Consider the following 18,231-nt stretch of genomic DNA (forward strand, 5'->3'; position numbering starts at 1 on the left):
AAAACAACCCAGAACATACGTGGCTCCTGGAAGAACTACCTCCACAAGACAAAGTAAGCTTACTGACTGGTCTGAATAAAGCCCTGACTTAACTGAACACCAAGGTCCATGCCAGAAGACCATCAAATCTGAAGGATCTTGAGAGATTTGCCAAAGAAGAATTGGCTGGGATTCCTCAGGAGACGTGTCAGAGACTTGTTGAAAACCACAACAAATGACTGCAGGCTGTTATCCAGAAAAAAGAAGACACTGTTGACTATTAGCTCAAGAGGGGATTATAATTTAGAACCTGGTAGTTTTTTTTTCTTTGTGAAATAATTTTGTTTCTGTGTGCAAAGTAAAATAATGTGTTAAAAATTACTTACTCTAACAGCACTTGGTAAATATTTAAAAAAAAATGTAATTTTTAAAGGATGGCTTACAATTTTGTTTGGGGATCAGATATCAAGAAGCATATTAAATTCACACCAGAAAAAAATCCTCTGCTTTCTGAACTAAGGATATCACTATCTATAATATTGAAGAAATGCTGTCATTAACTCAGAAAACAGTGAAAATGTTTCTTTTCACATGTGAATGCAGTATACTTCCTTACAACTGTTTCTTGACTCTTAACTTTAAAAAGAAAAAGTCCTGAACACCTTGGTACACAGAAGCAAAAATTCAAGAAAAGCAATGAGAAGTGTGTAAATTTCAAGACATTTATTGACATGTTTTAGACAAAACATTGTGCCGCCTTAGCATACCTATTTGTTTCATAAAGCATCTGATCTCAAATACCAGATTTAAGAGCATGCAAAATGAACAATCTGAATATTCTGTTAGCAGTTAATGAACAATAAATATTCTTAAAGGGGGACATTTAGTTGTTTTTCTCTAAAGTGCAATAACATAATGCAGGCTGCAAACACTGCTGTACAATTAAACTGTAGTCTGAATTAAAACTGTCGTAGTTCTCATTAAAAGCAGTGAGGTGAGTCCTACGTGTACAAATATTCAATGATCTTTTATCACCCGCATGGACAAGTGGAGTGTTTCATTTCTACAAAAATAACCGATGCAGTATAAACAAGGTAAACCTGATGTTTTATGGATATTCAATGAGAAAAAGCTGAAATGTTCCCTGCATTGCTGTAAAAGTACATTCCTTCCAGAAACCCTCATCGTAACTACACAGACGGATCCTTCACTCCTAACATGAAGAGATGTTCAGCACATATAAAACACAATCTTTGCAGGATGGAAAAGCTTCTCGATGCGTTCTTGGCTCTTGATATAAACGTGGTAACAAAGATGTTTTTCCCTAGATGTGTGGGGATGCTTCATGTCGTGGTCCGCTCTCCAGGCCCTCTTTTCTCACCTACAGGGCCTTTAGTCACAGTAAAGTGCCTTCAACCCCATCCTTGTCTCTTCTGTCCAGCTGTGCCGGGGATTTGACATTAAGAAATGGGTGTAGAGATTGTTATCGCGCCATATGGTTGCCCTTTCTTGAAAAAATATGACACTGAAATGAAAAAATGCCTGTTAACTATACATATCAGTTGAAAATTAAGATAAACTCTGCTGTTAGGGTCTAGTTTTTTAAAAGGAAATTACCGATGTAGATCATGAGTGCTCCTCTGCGCTGCCACTGAACGAGCGGCTCCGGATGTGGTTCCTCAGCTGCTCGATCAGCTCTGGGTTCTGCTGCTGGATCTGCTGGGCAAACTGCTGTCCCCTGAAAGAGACATTACATAACTCTGTTTAACTGCTAAATTGTTTTTTACCACAATAGCAGCAGAAAGATTGTTTTTAATAAACAGAAAAATATCAAGCATTCCCCTGGAGAGACTGACTCTATCTCCTCATAAAGATGATGCTAAATAAGAAACAAAAAGACTATTTCTCTACATGTGTGTTTGCAGGTCTGAGACGTCAGCTGTCATAGAAATTGTACCCATTGTTTCAGCACATCTCCATCACCTCAACTGATGCAGGAACATTTTAAGAGGCTTTAAAGCTGTGTATTAATGCAAAAGTGGATGGCAGAGATGCAAGAAGTCTTCAACACATAGCAGCTTAAAACTATAAATATACAAATATTTCTTAAATGCCATGGATTGTAGGAGAAACCTGGCATACACTAGGGAATTGCTACTGCCTAAAGCTTGGTAAAAAAGAAGTGGGCATTGGCCTGATTTGAATCTCTATCCTAAAGCTTTGGCACTGAGCTCTCTAATTTGACTCAACTACTTCAGAACATTTAAGACATTTCTGTGTAGCTTTCACTGTATGTTCTGGGTCATTGTATTGCTGGAAAAAAAAGTCTTCGCCCAAGCCGTAGTTCTCTTGCAGCATGAATGAGATTTTGCTGCAGGATTTTCCTTTATTTAACCACATTCATTTCACCCTCTACCTTTACACACCTTCCAGGGCCGGCTACTGAGAAGGACCCCCACAGCATGATGCTGCCACCACTGTGCTTCACAGTGGGGATGGTGCGTTTGTGATGATGTGCAGTGTCTCATCAGACCAAAGAACTTTCATCTATTTGACTGTGGAGTCTTCCGCATGCCTTTCGGTGAATTTGAGTTTTCTTCAACAGTGGCTTTCAGAAGCTGGGCAACAGTTGTAGTCTGCAGAGTCTCTCCCATCTCAGCTGCTGAAGCTTGGAACTCCTTCAGAGTAGTTGTAGGTGTCTTGGTGGCCTCTCTCACTACTCTCCTTCTTGCACGGTCAGTCAGTTTGTGAGGACGGCCTGATCTAGGCAGATTTACACATGTGCCACATTTCATCTATTTCTTGATAATGTAATTAACTGATTTCCAGAGGATGTTCAGTGCCTTGGATTTTTTGTGTATCATCCCCTGACCTACATTTTTCAATAACCTTTTCTCTGAGTTGCTTGGAGTGTTCTTTTGTCCTCATAGTGTAATGGTAGCCAGGAATACTGATTTACTGTTGACTGGAGCTTCCAGATTCAGGTGTCTTCAGACTACAATCACTTGAGACATAAACTACTTGCACCAATTTGTTGGACCTCTGCTGAATCAGGTCAGTCACTTTAGAGAAGGTGGATATTTACACAGACTTTGTTTTTTAGCCAAATTATATGGGCCATGATTGATTTATGAAATCAACAAATGGGTAAAACATCCAATGGGGTGAATATTTTTATAGGAAGTGGGTAAGAAGCTAAAATGAACAACCTGGTCCATCTATAAATTAAATTACACCTCAATGGAGAGTAAAACACCAGCTGCCACTGATCCAGGGTCCATGAAAAACCATGACCAACAACTTTGATTCTTGACTCTTGAGTGAGTGTACTTACGCTTCAATCAAACTGGAAATGTCTGACAGTCCTCCCACTCCTGCTGCCGGACCCCCGACTGCATTTGACATCATCCCTGACATACTGAAAACATGGTGACATGGCAGCAGTCAGTGAAGCATGCATCAAAACAAACAGCCCTAAATACAATGAGTTCATGTTGACACTCACAGCTGTTGTACTTGTTGGTTCTGCATCACACTGGCAGCCTGTAAATAGAAAACAAAAGGAGATTTATTTCTACCTACATGGCCTGTTTGGTTATAATTCATTGTGGCCGGCCCTAAATACACACAGCTGTGTGATTTAGATATATTTTGACATTGTTGCTGTAATAAAACTCAGGCATGCTTGTAGGAGCGTTCTGGGCCTGGCAGACATTCCCATGTGTCATCGTTTAACAAGTCCAGACTCTCCGCGCTGAGTCGAGGTCCTCTCCGCTCCACAATAACTCAGCTGATTAACAGCCTAACTGTCACTCACGGGGCTCATTAGGCAAAATATCTGCTCTAACCTTGCCAGAGAGTAAACAAGCATAAGGCACCTGTCTGTAGCACAAATGGAGAGTTTGTTGTGTTTAAATATTACCATGCTGATGAAGGCCGGGTTGTTGATTAAGCTCGCCATGTCAAATCCCAGTCCAGCTGCTATCTGTGGAACAAATTCACACAAAAAGGGTCAAATAACAGCTGCATCATAAATTTCAGCTAAAAAGCAACATATATTGTGCTTTTGCATTCTGACATACTGGGCTGGTCGCCTCTTTCTGCTTCTGCTCTGCGATCTTCAGGTTGGATTTGTAGGTGTCGTTCTCAGGGTCTAGCACCAGCGCCTTTTTGAAGTAGGTAATGGCCTCTGGATACTTGTTCATCGCTGTCAAAGCCAGTCTGGAGCCACACATTAAAGAGAAAGACATCGTTTTTGACAGACTTTGAAGTGCAACAGAGAGGAGGAGAAAAAAGGACACTATTTTTGGCTGACTCACCCCATCCTCCCGTATGCTTTGCTGTAGGACGGATCAATCCCGATGGCTCTCTCACAGTCACCAGTCGCCTCTGTGTAGTTTCCAAGTTTACTGTGAGCTGCAGCTCTGTAGAGTGTGACATCAAGGCCCAATTGTTACCTTTTTTATTCAAAATACACATTTATTTGGCTTTTTATGCCTTACTCCAGCTTCCTCCCACTGTTAAAAACAAGCTCATTAAGGAAAAGGAAGGCAACTTAGTTTATCCCTGTAGGCAGATTTGCTTTTAAGTGACTAAGTCAGCCTCCAGCCACACAGTCAACAGCACAGGACATAAAAGGATAAAGGGACCGCAGTGCTCAAACTACAAAAGAGGTTACTCTTGGTGCAAACAAGATTTAAACAAGAAACATGGTGAGTAAAAGCAAGATACAACCCCAGTTCCAAAAAAACCTTTGTAAAAACCTTTTGAAAATGTAAATGAAAACAGAATGCAATGATTTGCAGGAGAACAACAGCTGGAGGAACATTTAACAACTATGTAGGTTGATTGGCAACAGGTCAGTAGCACGACTGGGTATAAAAAGAGCATTTTAGACAGGCAGAATCTCTGAAAGTTAAAGATGGGTGGAGGTTCGCCAATCCCCATAAAAATGTCTAAAAATGTTCAAATGTCAGAAAAATGTTCCTCAGCAAAGAAATGCAAAGACTTTAAAAAGTCCACTATCTACAGTCCTTAATATCATCAAAAGATTCAGAGAATCTAGAGAAAAATCTGTGCACAAGGGCCAGTACTCAATGCTAGTGATCTTTGAGCCCTCAGGTGGTGCTGCATTAAAAACAGACATGATTCTGTTTTTAAATCACTGCATGGGCTGAGGAACACTTACCGAAATCATACACAGTCAAACCAGTTTGCTGTGCTATCAACAAATGCAAGTTAAAGCTGTATCACGCATAAACACGATCCAGAAACATTGCCCTGTTTCCTAGGCCAAAGCTCGTTTAAATGGATTGGAAAAATGGAAAACTGTTCTGTGGCCAGATGAATGAAAATTTGAAATTCTTTTTGGGAAACAACAGACACTGTGTCTAAAGAGAAGAGGGGCCATTCAGCTTGTTATCAGTTCAAAAGCTTGCATCTCTGATGGTATGGGGTTGCATTAGTGCTTATGGCGTGGGTTTTAGAGCAACTCATCCAGACAACAACTCTTTCAGGGATGGCTTTGCATATTTCAGCTAAATCACTGCATCCATAACAACAGCATGGCTTCACAGTAGAAGAGTGCAGGTGCTAAACTGACCTTTCACCTATAGAAAACATTTGGAGTATCATGAAACAAAAATCCGGCAAAGAAGACCCAAGACTGTTGAGCAGCTAGAATCTAACATCGGACAAAAATGGGACAACATTCCTCCCACAAAACTCCAGCAACTGGTCTCCTCGCTTCCAAGACGTTTACAGACTATTGTTAAAAGAAGAGGGAATGCTACACATGGCTACTCTGACATGAGGTAAACATGGCCATGTCTCTACTTTTTTGAGATATGTTGCGTCCATCAAATTCAAAATGAGCAAATAATTTTCATGAAATAGTAAAATGTCTCAGTTTCAACATTGGATATGTTGTTTATGTTCTATTGTGAATAAAACAAGGGTTTATATGATTTGACACTCATTGCATTTCCTAACCTTTTTTGGAATTAGAGTTGCATATGCATACATTTTCCCAATGCCTTAAATCCTTGGATACTGTATACCACAGGCCACAGAGGGTTATAACAAATCTGAAGTCCTTAACTCATCATTGTATTCTGTGACTGAGTTGGTTGACCTTCACTGGCAACTCAGAGACAAAACCATTGGCATTTCCTTATTTATAAGGCTATAATAAACCTGCTTCCATCCTACTTGTGTGAATTTATTAATGTGAAAAATGCTGGTACAGTCTTTGCTCTGTGACTCAGCCACAAGACTTCCTTTTGCCATCTGTGCTCGTCTTGGCTAAGAAACTCTTGTAATGAGACTCTTAGTCTCAATGAGGTTTTACTGATTCAATAAAATTCAACCTAATAAATAAAACATAAACATCAAAGTGACAGACGATGTCTGCTGAAGGGTTTCTAACAACTGAGCATAATCTACTAGCTCCATAACCACTCTGCTTTTTAAAAGTTCAACAATCATAACAAAAAAATACAAAAGAAAAATTCAAAACATTGATATGAAGTTATATTGCATGCAGTTGTAAATACCTGTTGCAATAGTACACAGCATTTCTCAGGTCCAGATCAATGGCCTTTGTGTAGCACTCCACTGCACATCTGTAGTTCTCTTCCTTCATGTGATTGTTCCCTGAAAATATGAACAAATACAAGTGAGGGTTAAAGAACATGGCCACAGTAGCAGTTAAATCTTTCATTTCATTATCCTGGTTATTCATTATCATGGTATACCCTATATCTAAATCCCCCACCCACATCCCTGCAGGTGGGTCCACACGCTGGGGGCTCTGTGTAACTCTTTCAGGTTGAACAAGACCGAGTCCAAAGGAGAGTAGCTAGGCCACCAGACACATGCAACCAAGCTCTCCCCCAAGTTCTGGGTGAGATAGCCAAATAGCCCTGGTAGCCCCCAGTATTGCGCTTTCTAGCAAGGTGCCTTGATCCCCTCTTAATAATGGTCTTAGCTTGGAGCCTCTCCTGGGATCAGTGTACCTTGGCAGATCTGACAAGTGCTAATTTGGAAGCTATTCTAAATTCAGTTTGGGTCAAATTTTAGTTATATTTATACTCAAAAACATTTGAGTCCAGATTTAGTTGATAAAAAGTCCTTACATTTTAGGCTTTACTTTAAGTAAAGCCCATCTGTGATCCCCTGACAGCCCAATTATCTCCTCCCAGCTCCTACAGCCAGTCACAGCTCTTTCTCTCAACACAGATGTGTATTTAAATCTGATGTACTTCTCACTAATCCCTGCTTGCATTAAGGCTGCTGCCTGCAAAACTTAACCTCCTCCACCCCAGCCTCCTCCTTCATAGCACAGAGTTTGTTGCAACCTCATATTGTAATTTATGCCAGTGGTTCTCAACTGATCCAGCCTCAAGACCCACCAGTCTGGCTTACAACAAACTGGACCCAAGTTAAAAAAAAAAAAAAAAAAAAGAAGGATTCAACAGTTCATGTGTAGTCAACTGAATATGTTGCAGTTTTGAGCATGATTTGACCAAAATACATGATTTGAAAAAGAGAAGGGGCCAAAACTGACAAGTTTTATCCCTTCTTTCCCCATCATTATGTGTAAATTTTTGCAGATTTTCCAGAGATCTTGTGAAATTCCGTCATTATCATGGGAAAGTAGTTTTTTCCATTGCAAGAAGAGGAGATAAATTAGTTGAAATATTGATCAAATATTTAAATGTACCTAATTTCACAGTAAAACGGTGAAATATAAGGACTTCTGGACTTTTGACACTATATTTTTTTACAGACACCTAGTTGGGACCCACTGAAAACTGCCCCGCGGCCCACTTTTGGGTCCCATCCCACCAGTTGAGAACCACTGATTTATGCTACTATGTGTTCATTGCTTTGAACTGATTTCTGAGCTGAGCCTTCCCTGGAAAGTCAAAACATGCTGCTTGACTAACCTAGGATGTATCTTCTGAGCAGAGCCATCCCTGCCAAGTAAAACTGTTCATCCATTTTGCAATAAAATGGTAAAATGTATGATGAGCATGTTCATGATTGAAATATTTTCTTTGAACTTACAAGCCATATTATAAAACTAATATAAATACAAAACACATTTACATTATTGATTTAGTAGTACTTAAATGTTTTTAAAAATACAATGAAGAAAATACTGGCATACCTTAAATGCTTTTTACACAATCTCTCCTTGAGTTTTGGATTTTGAAGGTCGAACAGTCTAGCACTGGCATTTTCTTCTGTGATGAAAACTAACTTCCTTTTTTTTTAAGTTTTTATCACCAAAGATCTATTTGTACTTAGGCTTAATCTCGTCTTCCTCATTGGCTTACATTTTTGGTCATAGTTTTAGTGGATGAGATTGACACTGCAATTCATGAAATCCAATGTGGCGGAAAACATCAGGCTGTAAGAATTTACTATCTCCTTTTTGGTATTTTTTTATGTTTTATTGAGTACATCAGGAACCCCAAAGATAAATGTGGCTGCTGTGTGCTTTCATTTTTATACCAGACATTCATTTTGTGCTTTAAAACCCTCAGAGATCAATACTGTATTTTTGCCAAGGACTGCAAATCAAGCTATTAATAAGTCATCCTGAAGGGGGAGGAAGCTGCAGAGCAACAACATGTTCCTTTTTAATGCACCTCAGGGCTTTCTGTTTTGGGGATAACATCATATTTATAATTTACTGTGAAACAACAGTTTTTGCTTGACAGTATATCCTGCAGCACAGCACTGAACAGAACAAAACTGAGGGCTACAGATGAAATTATTCTACCATTATTGTGCACAAAAAAAGTAACATAATCAAAACCAGCAGAGTTCAAGAGAGTTAAGGTCCGAGCACAAGCATTTAATAGAAGGACAAAGTGCACTGAATAATACTTGAAAATAATCTTTTTTTGGGTTTAATTCCAGGTTCAAATCTGGCCTGTGGCTCTTTCACATGCTTCCTCTCTCCCTCCCCAGTTTCCAACTCTATCAACTCTTCTATCTGAATAATGGCAAAAAAAGCCCCAAAATAAATAAAAAGTATTATTTCTGAAGCTGCATCTCTCAGTTTTCATGCAAAGTCATCTGTTCTCCCTGTGCTTCAATCCAAAACATTCATGAGGCTCATATTTGTGATCCTGCTTGAATCAAACCCAAGAAAAAACACTGATCCTGAGGCATCAGTCCTAATGAACATCCAGAGTTTGAACATTACCTTCATTCTTCAGTTGCTCTGCTCGTTCGATGTCTTCTGGAGACGGCGAGGTCTCTGGTACGGTTAGGTTGTCATTCTGCATAAACGCAAGAAAAATGTCATCAATTTACCTCCAAGTGAACCCTCTTTAAACAAAACGTGACTGTATGGTAAAGCAAACACTGTCATAAGGGTAAACAGAGAACAAAAGGTGTAACTAATAGCATTAAAGAGGGATTCAGTCTACATAGGCCTGCCAATAACCACTGCCAATGAGCCAGCATGCACTGGCACAACTTGTTGGAGTGCAGCCATGATCAAAACATGCTGCGAGATATATTTATGGTGTTGTCTGAGGATAATGCAACATGCATGCATCTCGCTTTAAACACTGTTTAAACATTTCAGTAGTGCCCGACCAATATCAGATTTTTCAGAAGGGTGCAAACACTGGTTTTAGAGCGGTAAAAACATCTCCTAAACTGGGGGTAGGCACGATGAATTTTGAGCCGGAATAAAAATAAGACCTTTTCCTTTTGGACTGAGCACCAATTTTGCACCCATTTGACTAAAGGGCACATAATGGAATTGTTAATGTACATGCATCATAATCATTCATTGTTAACCAATCGAAATCAGTTTGTGCAGCCTTGATACTGTGATACATATGCTAAAGAACACTCATAACAACAGAGCTACAGCTGCCCATGGTAAAACATTCAGAAATGTCCAATAAGCTATGCTTTGGCGACAATGCCTCTGAGAACAATGGCCACTTTTTCACTTTATGGTATGGTTAGAATCAGCACAGAATGACCTCCAGTCATTACTTCCTCTGCAGGGCACTGCATTGTTTTCAATTCAAATTATACATTCAAATTATGGCTGGAGAAGTGGCCATGTGTTCAGGTTATAAACCAAGCAAATCAACCTCTCCAAATTTCTGCAGAAGAAATGCTATATTTTCTTTTTTTTCTTTGTTGCAACCCCTGAATGAGCAGTAGTTCATAAGTTCTGTTATGCAGAGGCTCTGCCCTATTTTACCCTGAAAAAGATACTGATTTACTTGTGATTTACTTGCAATTAATGTGTGTTAAGTTTGATAAATAGGTATATTGTGATAACCTGACATGCCAGATAGACTGTTACATGTATCCATGGCATGGGATAAATGTCACCCAGGTAGAAGCTTTCAAAAACACTTTGAATTGGTAACTGGAAGAGAGTCTGTCACATTTGTTAGGAGCCAATCGAGCAACAATACACATGATTTAATAGCCGGGTATTTCCCTAGGGACTAATTAACATAATGTTTGCTTGACAGGCAGTTGTATCATGTTCACTATCAGTGGAGCCACTTGGTAAATCAAAACATATTTATCACTGAGAAAAGCTTTCAGTGCGGTTCTTAACTCTTCTTTTAATAAACAACAGTTCTGATAAAACTGCTTCTATAGCTACACTGATACAGACATTTTATTCCAAAAATTATTTACTCTGTACCTTTTAAAATATTTGTTGAATGAAGGATGGACTGATCATTTCTGATGCTTTCAGGAAGTCACCATACCATAAAGCTGACTGTTTTTTATCTAAATTTGCTTCGTCTGTAAGGACTGAGGCTGGGAACTAGAGGGCTTTCTGTTCAGATTCAATTATGGCAAAAGATCTGATGATACTGGTTCTGGTTCACTTCCTGTCTTCTTGTCCTGCTGCACTTGAGCAACACACCAGATCCCTATCTGCTCAGGTGTCACTCCTTTATGGTGTCCTCACTTTGACAATAGGACAGGGGTCATCAACTTCACTTGTACGAGGTTCAGCTTTTCCTTGAAAGACAAGCAGGGAGCCAGAGTCAAATAAAGTGAGTGAGATTAATCCCAAGTAGCTATACTGCAGCCAGCCACAAGGGGACGAATGAGATATTTTGGCCACATACAGTGCTTAACAAATTTATTAGACCACCTGTCATATTCGTCTCAAAGACCATCCAGCATCATGAAGTGCTTTAATGCAGACTCTTCATTTTCAGGGAGCTCTTGACATTTTACCATTTTGAACAGGAATGAGGAATTTCAAACTGAATTCACCTTTTTATACCCCAATTTTAGCCGGCTCACTGGGCTTCTCTGAGAAGTCAGAAATGAATCACGCATTACATTCAACCACTAAAACTAATTTTTCTGTTCAGGAATGCAAGTAAATAACTGTAATTTGACATATTAATCAAGAAATAATAATGTGCTTTACTATTTTTTCATTTTTTTGTAAATCAGTAAATTTGAAAATTCATGGATAACAATAATAATCATATTTTAGCATTAAAAATATCATTTTGGTTTATGAGCTTCTACATATTGGTGTATCAGCCATTGCAGAAACATAAAAAATGATTTTGGTAATTACCAATGCTGTTAATTTAGGGCAGCTGTGGCATAAACCTTACTTTGGGTGGTGGTCTAATAAATTTGTTAAGCACTGTATTTCTATGGCCTCATGCTGTTCATCACTAAGTTTGAGGATGATTTGCTATGTTGTGATTAGTGAAAACCCAAAATGGGCTGTTTTTTTATTCTAAGGCATTAAAAAGCCTGAAGAGGAAAGTTTTAAGCTTTAACCAAGAATGGACTCATACGTATATGTTTATCATGCTAGCTTACAGAAATGTTTTACCCTTTGTCTATTTTCTAATAAGATTGTTAGGTCACAGGTTTTTAATTTAGAAACAAATGTTTAACAGCAGCATGTGGAAAAACTGAGGTAGCTTGTGAAATATTAACACAAAATGTTACCACCAGTTCATCCCGATTCTTAAATGTGGAAAGGATAAGTCCCACACAACATTTCAGTCTTTTGTTTTAGTTCCATCAATTTTCAGTCACTATTAAGTTTACAACCAGCTTAGTAAGCAAAGCTTTTTTAGAGCCGTTGCCTGTACTCCTGGCTAAATAATTACAATAATGACTGGCAGATGGATTTCTGTAAAACTTCTTAAACGTTGCATCTTTCCTGATTAACCTGTTTCAATCTCAGTTGTTTTACTTGAAATGGCTGAAGGAATTTAAGAAAAAGAAACCTTAAATATGACATACTGTGCCTCCAGTATTTTGATTCAATAATCTGGGGGATGATCAATGCCAGAGGATCTTGTTTGAGAATGTGCATTTAACTCAGCCTATGTGTGGGTAGCATTAGTCTGTGTCTCCCTACCGCGTTACCTTTATAAATCCTCCTACAAATGTCCTGTTTATTGTTTAGCCTAACTGAGCCAGGGAAATTTTCAGAATAAAAGCATACTTGACAAATAAGGTGAGTGTCTTCACAGAAAGGCCAAACTGAGTTTTAACTTTAAAAAGCACAAACTGGAAGTATACTTGTGCTGTTTATTTTGTTAGTGACATATTCCACTGATGCACACTTCTATGTCTGCTAAAATAGGATAAACATGGCTCTCTATTTATCATTTTATATCAATTCTTGCCATCAGATGAATTTGAATCACAGTAAAAATAGGCCAGCTTTCAATTCTCAGGATTCTCAGTACAATAGACACATTACTCATGCAAGTCTGAAAGCCCCAACTTGTTGACATGCACACCAAAATGAGAACTGAGCTGTGACGCAGCAGTTATGCAGATGTCATGCACCCTGTCTGAAACAGCCTTAACCTCTGCTAACCTAGTCATCAGTTAAAGGGGATATATCATGCAAAAATCACTTTTTCAGGCTTTTCTAACAAAAATATGTGCCCCTGGCCAGTCCAAAATTCCCTCAAGTACCAGAAAAGTCCCCCCTCTCTTTCTCCACCTTTCAGAAAATGTGTGTCAAAACAAGCTGTTCTCAGATTTTCCCCTTATGATGTCATGTGGGGAGGTAGCCCTACCCCCAGGTTCGGTTGGCCCTCCCTGCTTGGAAGAAAGTCTTGCCCTCCTCTCCTGATCCTCGAGGACCAGGAGAGCCACAACCATTTTCTGATAGGGGCGTGGTTAGGGGCGGAGTCAGACAGCTAAGTAGCATTTAAAGTAGATACAGAAACAGCTCGTTCTGAGCACAGCTTAAACAGAGGGGATTTTTGACATAGAAAAATCAAATACTGGGTGTTTTTCAGCAACAAACTTCACAGGCATGTTTTGAGGACCTCTTGTCTTAAAAGGGTAAAATATGTCCCCTTTAAACATTGTGTGTCCCTTTTTGTAAAGTGGAGCATCATACTGAGCAGTTACTCAGTCATAATCCAGACACATTAGTTGCTAATGTATGCCTGGTTAACAATAGGTGTACTCATTAATTACCTTGCAGCTATGCCATTTTTTATTTCACTGTAAATTGTTTGAACATCTTTCAAAATAGCAATAAAATCCAAGTGTAGTCAGTGTTTAAAGAATATGTCCCATGAATCACCCACCTTGAGCAGAGAGTTGAGGAATATCTCTCTCAGAGGCTGTGGCACTGCAAGATGGCAGTCACTGGAGCTGATCTTAAAGGTCGTCTCCAAACACTGAATCGCAACTGTAGTGACAGAATAATATGTATTAGAATAATTACATTACTGAGATTTCAATTTAACAGCTAAACAATCACTCCAGCAGAAGTTCTGTGGTGAGTCAGAACTAGGCTGAACACCCAGAGAGTGAAATTCTTTCCTGACTATCCTTCATATTCAATAAAACAGCCCTCCGATCTCACTGCACATAACGCCGTTATTTCTGTGATGATTACACCACCTCCCTTCACATCAGGACCATAAACTCAGAACATTTAGTGTCATTCTGAAGTGGACAGGATATAACAGAGTGTCCTGTATTTCTAAAGGAGGTTTCCAAATGTAAGCTCACATGGAGCTGGCCTACCTTCGAGGCTCTCCTGCTCATCAGAATTCAAAGCACCACAGTGTGTTTGATCTCGTAGGAACTGCACAATAGAGAATGCCAGGCGCTTCTCCACGGACATTTTTACCTCGAAATCTGCCAGACAGAGGGAGACAGGCACCCACACACCAGTGAATATACACAACAAATACATGCATGGCAAATACTAATACAGAACTCAAGAGGACACTTCTCACATAACAAAGCATCAATTAATATTCCACACAATGATTAATATGCCTCTTAATGGGATTCCTGCAGTTTAATATTATTTGAGAAAACAGCATCAAGATTGTATTTCTCAAAAGGGGTTTGTCAGATGTACAGGTTGCTGCATAACCCAGCAATCAATGGCAAACATATTGAGTGCAATATTTGGTGCCTTAAAGCCTCAGTTTTGTTGCCATGGTATCACAGCAGATATCTATAAAATTTGATTTTTACTGGTGTCAAATAAAAGTTCAAATTTCTCTCTACAACCCCCTACACTCCAGTAATAAATTATTTTAATTAAAGCAAGCAAGAGGACATTATGATATAATGGAAGCATCTGAAAACTAAGCAAAATGAATGTTTTAGACATAAATTATTGACGACTTAATCAACTTTAAAGTAACAACAAATTAGGCATGCAAAATAGGGTACTAGTATTTGCAGAAAATAACTTTCAGAACTATTCGCCCAGGCCGTGGGACAGTGAACCAGCTTTTTACTCTTGCAGAGCTTCGTGAGGGAGCATGGGAGTTTGCAAATCCAGCCTACATGTGTTTTATGAACCTGGAGAAGGCTTACAACCATGTCTCACAATGGGTCATGTGGGGGTACTGCAGGAATATGGGGTCCTAGAGCCTCTGTGGCAAGCCATCTAGTTCTTGTATAACCAAAGTAAGACCTGTGTTCGCATCAAAAAGTTGGACAAGTTCCTGGTGCGTGTTGACCTCTGCCAGGGCTACCCCTTATCTCCGATTCTGTTTTGGATTTTCATCGACCTCAGAGTTTCATCTCTGCTTTTTGCAGATGATGCTGTTCTGTTGGCTTCTTCAGCTAGGGACCTGCAGCAGGCACTGGGACAGTCTGTAGCTGAGTGCAAAGCGGCCAAACTTGGGAAGAGGGTCAGCACCACCAAGTCCGAGGCCATGGTTCTCTGCCAGAAAATGGTGGATTGCTCCACCAGGTGGGAAGGTGTCTTTTGCCCAAGTGAAGGATCTTGGGATTTTGTTAATGAGTGAGGGTTGAATAGACCACAAGATCAACAGGCAGATTGGTGCAGCATTGGCAGTAATGCAGATGTTGTCATGGGGAAGAGGGAGCTGAGCCAGAAGGCAAAGTTCTCAATTTATTAGTTGATCTTCTTTTCAACCCTCACCTATGATCATGAGCTCTGGGTGATAATAAACAAAAGAATAAGACCGTGAGTTCAAGCAGTCAAACTGAGATTCTTCAGGCTGGTGGCCAGGCTCTGACTTAGAGATAAGGTGAGGAGCTAGGACATCCAGATGAAGCTCGAAGCAGAGCCACTGCTCGGTGAAAATGTCTTGGTATGCTGAAGCATTAAGATTGCCCTTCACTGGAGATAAGGGGCCGGTCCCAAAACCCTGAAAAACAGCCCCATACCGTTATCCCTCCTGCACCAAACTTCACAGTTACAATGCTGTCAGGATAGTAATGTTCTCCCGGCACATGCCAAACCCTGACCCAGACTGACTGCAGAACAAAGACGCGTGATTGGTCACTCCACAAACACATTTCCACTGCTCCACAGTCCAGTGTCGGTGTGCTTTATTCGCTCCAGTCTGACGCTTGTGATTGGACTTGGTGATGTTAGGCTTGCATTGCACGGAAACCCATTCATGAAGCTCCAACTGCAAAGTTTTAATGCCAGTGGAAGTTCCGAACTCTTTAACTACCTCTCAGTCCAGTCTAATGCCTTTTGTGTGGACTGAGAGGCGTATAGATGACACAAAACTATGGAAACCAGTTAGCTGTTTTGCAGTAGAGGGGTGCAAGATCTGCAAACTCACAACAGCCAGAAACTTCGACAGCACAGTTATACTCTCAAAGCTAAGGTGACACTCTTGGTGGCTTATAAAAGACAAGATAAAAAGCAGAAATACTGTAATCTACTTGGTTTGTTAATTTACTTTATGTAGTCAAAAGCCTCCACTAAAATGATTCAACCATGATTCAATTGCCTTTTTACCAAACTTGATAATGTGATCATCTTAGGCACTCTGTAATGCAACAACCCTGTCATACTATGTTGATGGTGCAAGCAGTGTTTATCTTTCCTCTCTAGGAATAAACAATACTGATAAAAAATAAAAAATAATTCACACACCATTTGACTCGAGCTGTTTCTTCCTAGTTGCAAGCTATGCAAACCAAAGTTTGTTTGCTGTACCTGCAGAAAATGCAGTAATGTGGGGCTGCCTCAGTAATCCATGGGTTCAAGTATAATTTATCCTTACATAGGACTTAGTTTAATATTTTTTAAGTATTTACAGTGATGAGCTGGGCCATCCATGGATATACTGTGAAACTGAATGATGTAAAGTTAAATTGGTTGTTTCTATAAGACCACAGAAGTAAACAATTTCCAGCAAGTCTGTGCATTTTGGTGATTTATGTAGAAGCTCTTGGGGAGAAATTTGTGCACAATCTTATTAAATGTGATCCCCTGCAAGTGTAGCTGATTTTGGTGGGCCCTTTGATGACAAATCCCACACCTTACATTAAGCCAAAACAGCAAATTGTTTTTTGTCTGGAGGCCTCCTTACAGGCTTATCCAACATTGTTTTCATCTATTACAACAGCAGCCACTATTATTAAGGGTGCTGGTGTTTCTGTTTCTGTTTCCAAGACAACTCCAAGGAGGATGACAGCAAACATCATTCATCTTTATAACAAAAAACACTGCTCTGTTAAAAGGCTTGCAGATGGAATTTGCAGCTCCAAATACAGCCTATGAGTGCAGCAGCGGGGTGCAAAGAAGGCCACCGTATTTACTGTAATATAACCCCATGAGAAAATGCTCCACGGATACAAACACTCCCTCATATTTCCATCACGTGCCGGAGCCAGTCGTTGTTATGTTCCTTATGGTCTGGCTAGCACACAGCCACTCCTCCTGTTGACACATGCAGTGATGCAGAAGCTGTGATGTAATACCATAATGGTGCACGAGAGGTGTTTATATCCATAATGACGGTTTTTACATTTTTCGATACCATGCAATGAAGCAGCACATCAAACGACACTGGTGGTAGTTGTAACCCCTAATAAAAGCGTCTTTGCTAACCGTCCAGAGAACAAGGCTCGCGTACAGAGGAGCTAGTGTTGATGTTGGCTAAAACAATCAAAACGTAGGCAGTAAAACAGCGGAGGAGATGAAAGAAGGGTGAACCCCAGCTCACCCCGAACACCCTGAGGTTAATTTAAAAATAAGACAGTGTCAAAGGGGGCTATTCGGTGTCCCCCAGCCTCCCCCGCCCACCTACCTGAGCTCTTGTCCAGCTGTCTGCTGCCTGCTACCGCGTCATGAGGATTTCTGTCAGATTGATACAGCCAATTCTCCCTCTGCGCATGCGTCAGTGCTGTGACGTTTAAGAACAAATCGGCTAAGGAACCAGTGCCTTAAAAGGCTAACTAAACCCCCAGGCCAGTTTTTATTTAGTTGAAAATTAACATGGATATTACGTAGGTGTTATTGATCACACTCGGACCATATGTTTAAATTTATCTACAAAGTGGTACATCCTTGATTCCAAGAAAGTTGGTGATCTATGTAAAACAAATACAAACAGAATGCAATGATTTGCAAATCTCAAAAACCTATACTTTATTCAAAATTAAACATAACATATCAGGTGTTGAAACTGAGACGTTTTACCATTTTATGAAAAACTTTAGCTCAGCCTTTTGCAGCTAAGTAGGTTTAATGGCATCAGATTAGTAACATGACTGGGTATAAATGGAGCATTTTTAAGAGGAAGAGTTTCTCAGGGGTAATGATGGGCAGAAGTTCACCAATCTGCATCTAAATTTGTGGAGACATCGATGCTATGAAAGAGCAGAGGGATCTTCCTGATTATCAGTGCACAGTTTAAAGGCCTGCATTTCTGAGGTTGCATTGCTGCCAATGGAGGGGGCAGCTTACACATCTGGAAAGGTACTATCTGATGGCCT

At 39.9% G+C, this 18,231-nt stretch overlaps 1 protein-coding gene across 2 annotated transcripts; it reads right to left on the reverse strand.

Moving 5' to 3' along the window:
• Window positions 1-687: 687 nt before the first annotated feature.
• On the reverse strand, window positions 688-17,620 carry sgtb (small glutamine rich tetratricopeptide repeat co-chaperone beta). 2 transcript variants are annotated; one of them, XM_041810679.1, is made up of 12 exons: window positions 17,544-17,620; window positions 14,029-14,142; window positions 13,584-13,687; window positions 9,200-9,275; window positions 6,534-6,633; window positions 4,299-4,403; window positions 4,062-4,200; window positions 3,902-3,964; window positions 3,485-3,522; window positions 3,314-3,397; window positions 1,597-1,717; window positions 688-1,420 (listed from the first exon to the last, which is right to left on the reverse strand). In XM_041810679.1, exons 2-11 carry the CDS (start codon window positions 14,126-14,128, stop codon window positions 1,606-1,608), a joined length of 921 nt encoding a protein of 306 aa, XP_041666613.1. In that variant the 5' UTR covers window positions 14,129-14,142; window positions 17,544-17,620; the 3' UTR covers window positions 688-1,420; window positions 1,597-1,605. The 2 variants fall into 2 exon arrangements, with proteins under 2 accessions (XP_041666613.1, XP_041666612.1); XM_041810678.1 differs by having other exon boundaries at window positions 688-1,504.
• Between the last annotated feature and the right edge of the window lie 611 nt (window positions 17,621-18,231).

Source organism: Cheilinus undulatus, linkage group 17 (genome assembly GCF_018320785.1).
Source record: "Cheilinus undulatus linkage group 17, ASM1832078v1, whole genome shotgun sequence".
Taxonomy (NCBI): domain Eukaryota; kingdom Metazoa; phylum Chordata; class Actinopteri; order Labriformes; family Labridae; genus Cheilinus; species Cheilinus undulatus.

Coding starts and splice junctions, on each gene's coding strand:
- sgtb (XM_041810679.1), bottom strand. CDS start 14,128: ATGTCCGTGGAGAAGCGCCTGGCATTCTCTATTGTGCAGTTCCTACGA. Junction 6,634..9,199: donor AGAGCAACTGAAGAATGAAG/GTAATGTTCAAA, acceptor TCATATTTTCAG/GGAACAATCACATGAAGGAA. Junction 3,523..3,901: donor ACCCGGCCTTCATCAGCATG/GTAATATTTAAA, acceptor TTCTATTTACAG/GCTGCCAGTGTGATGCAGAA.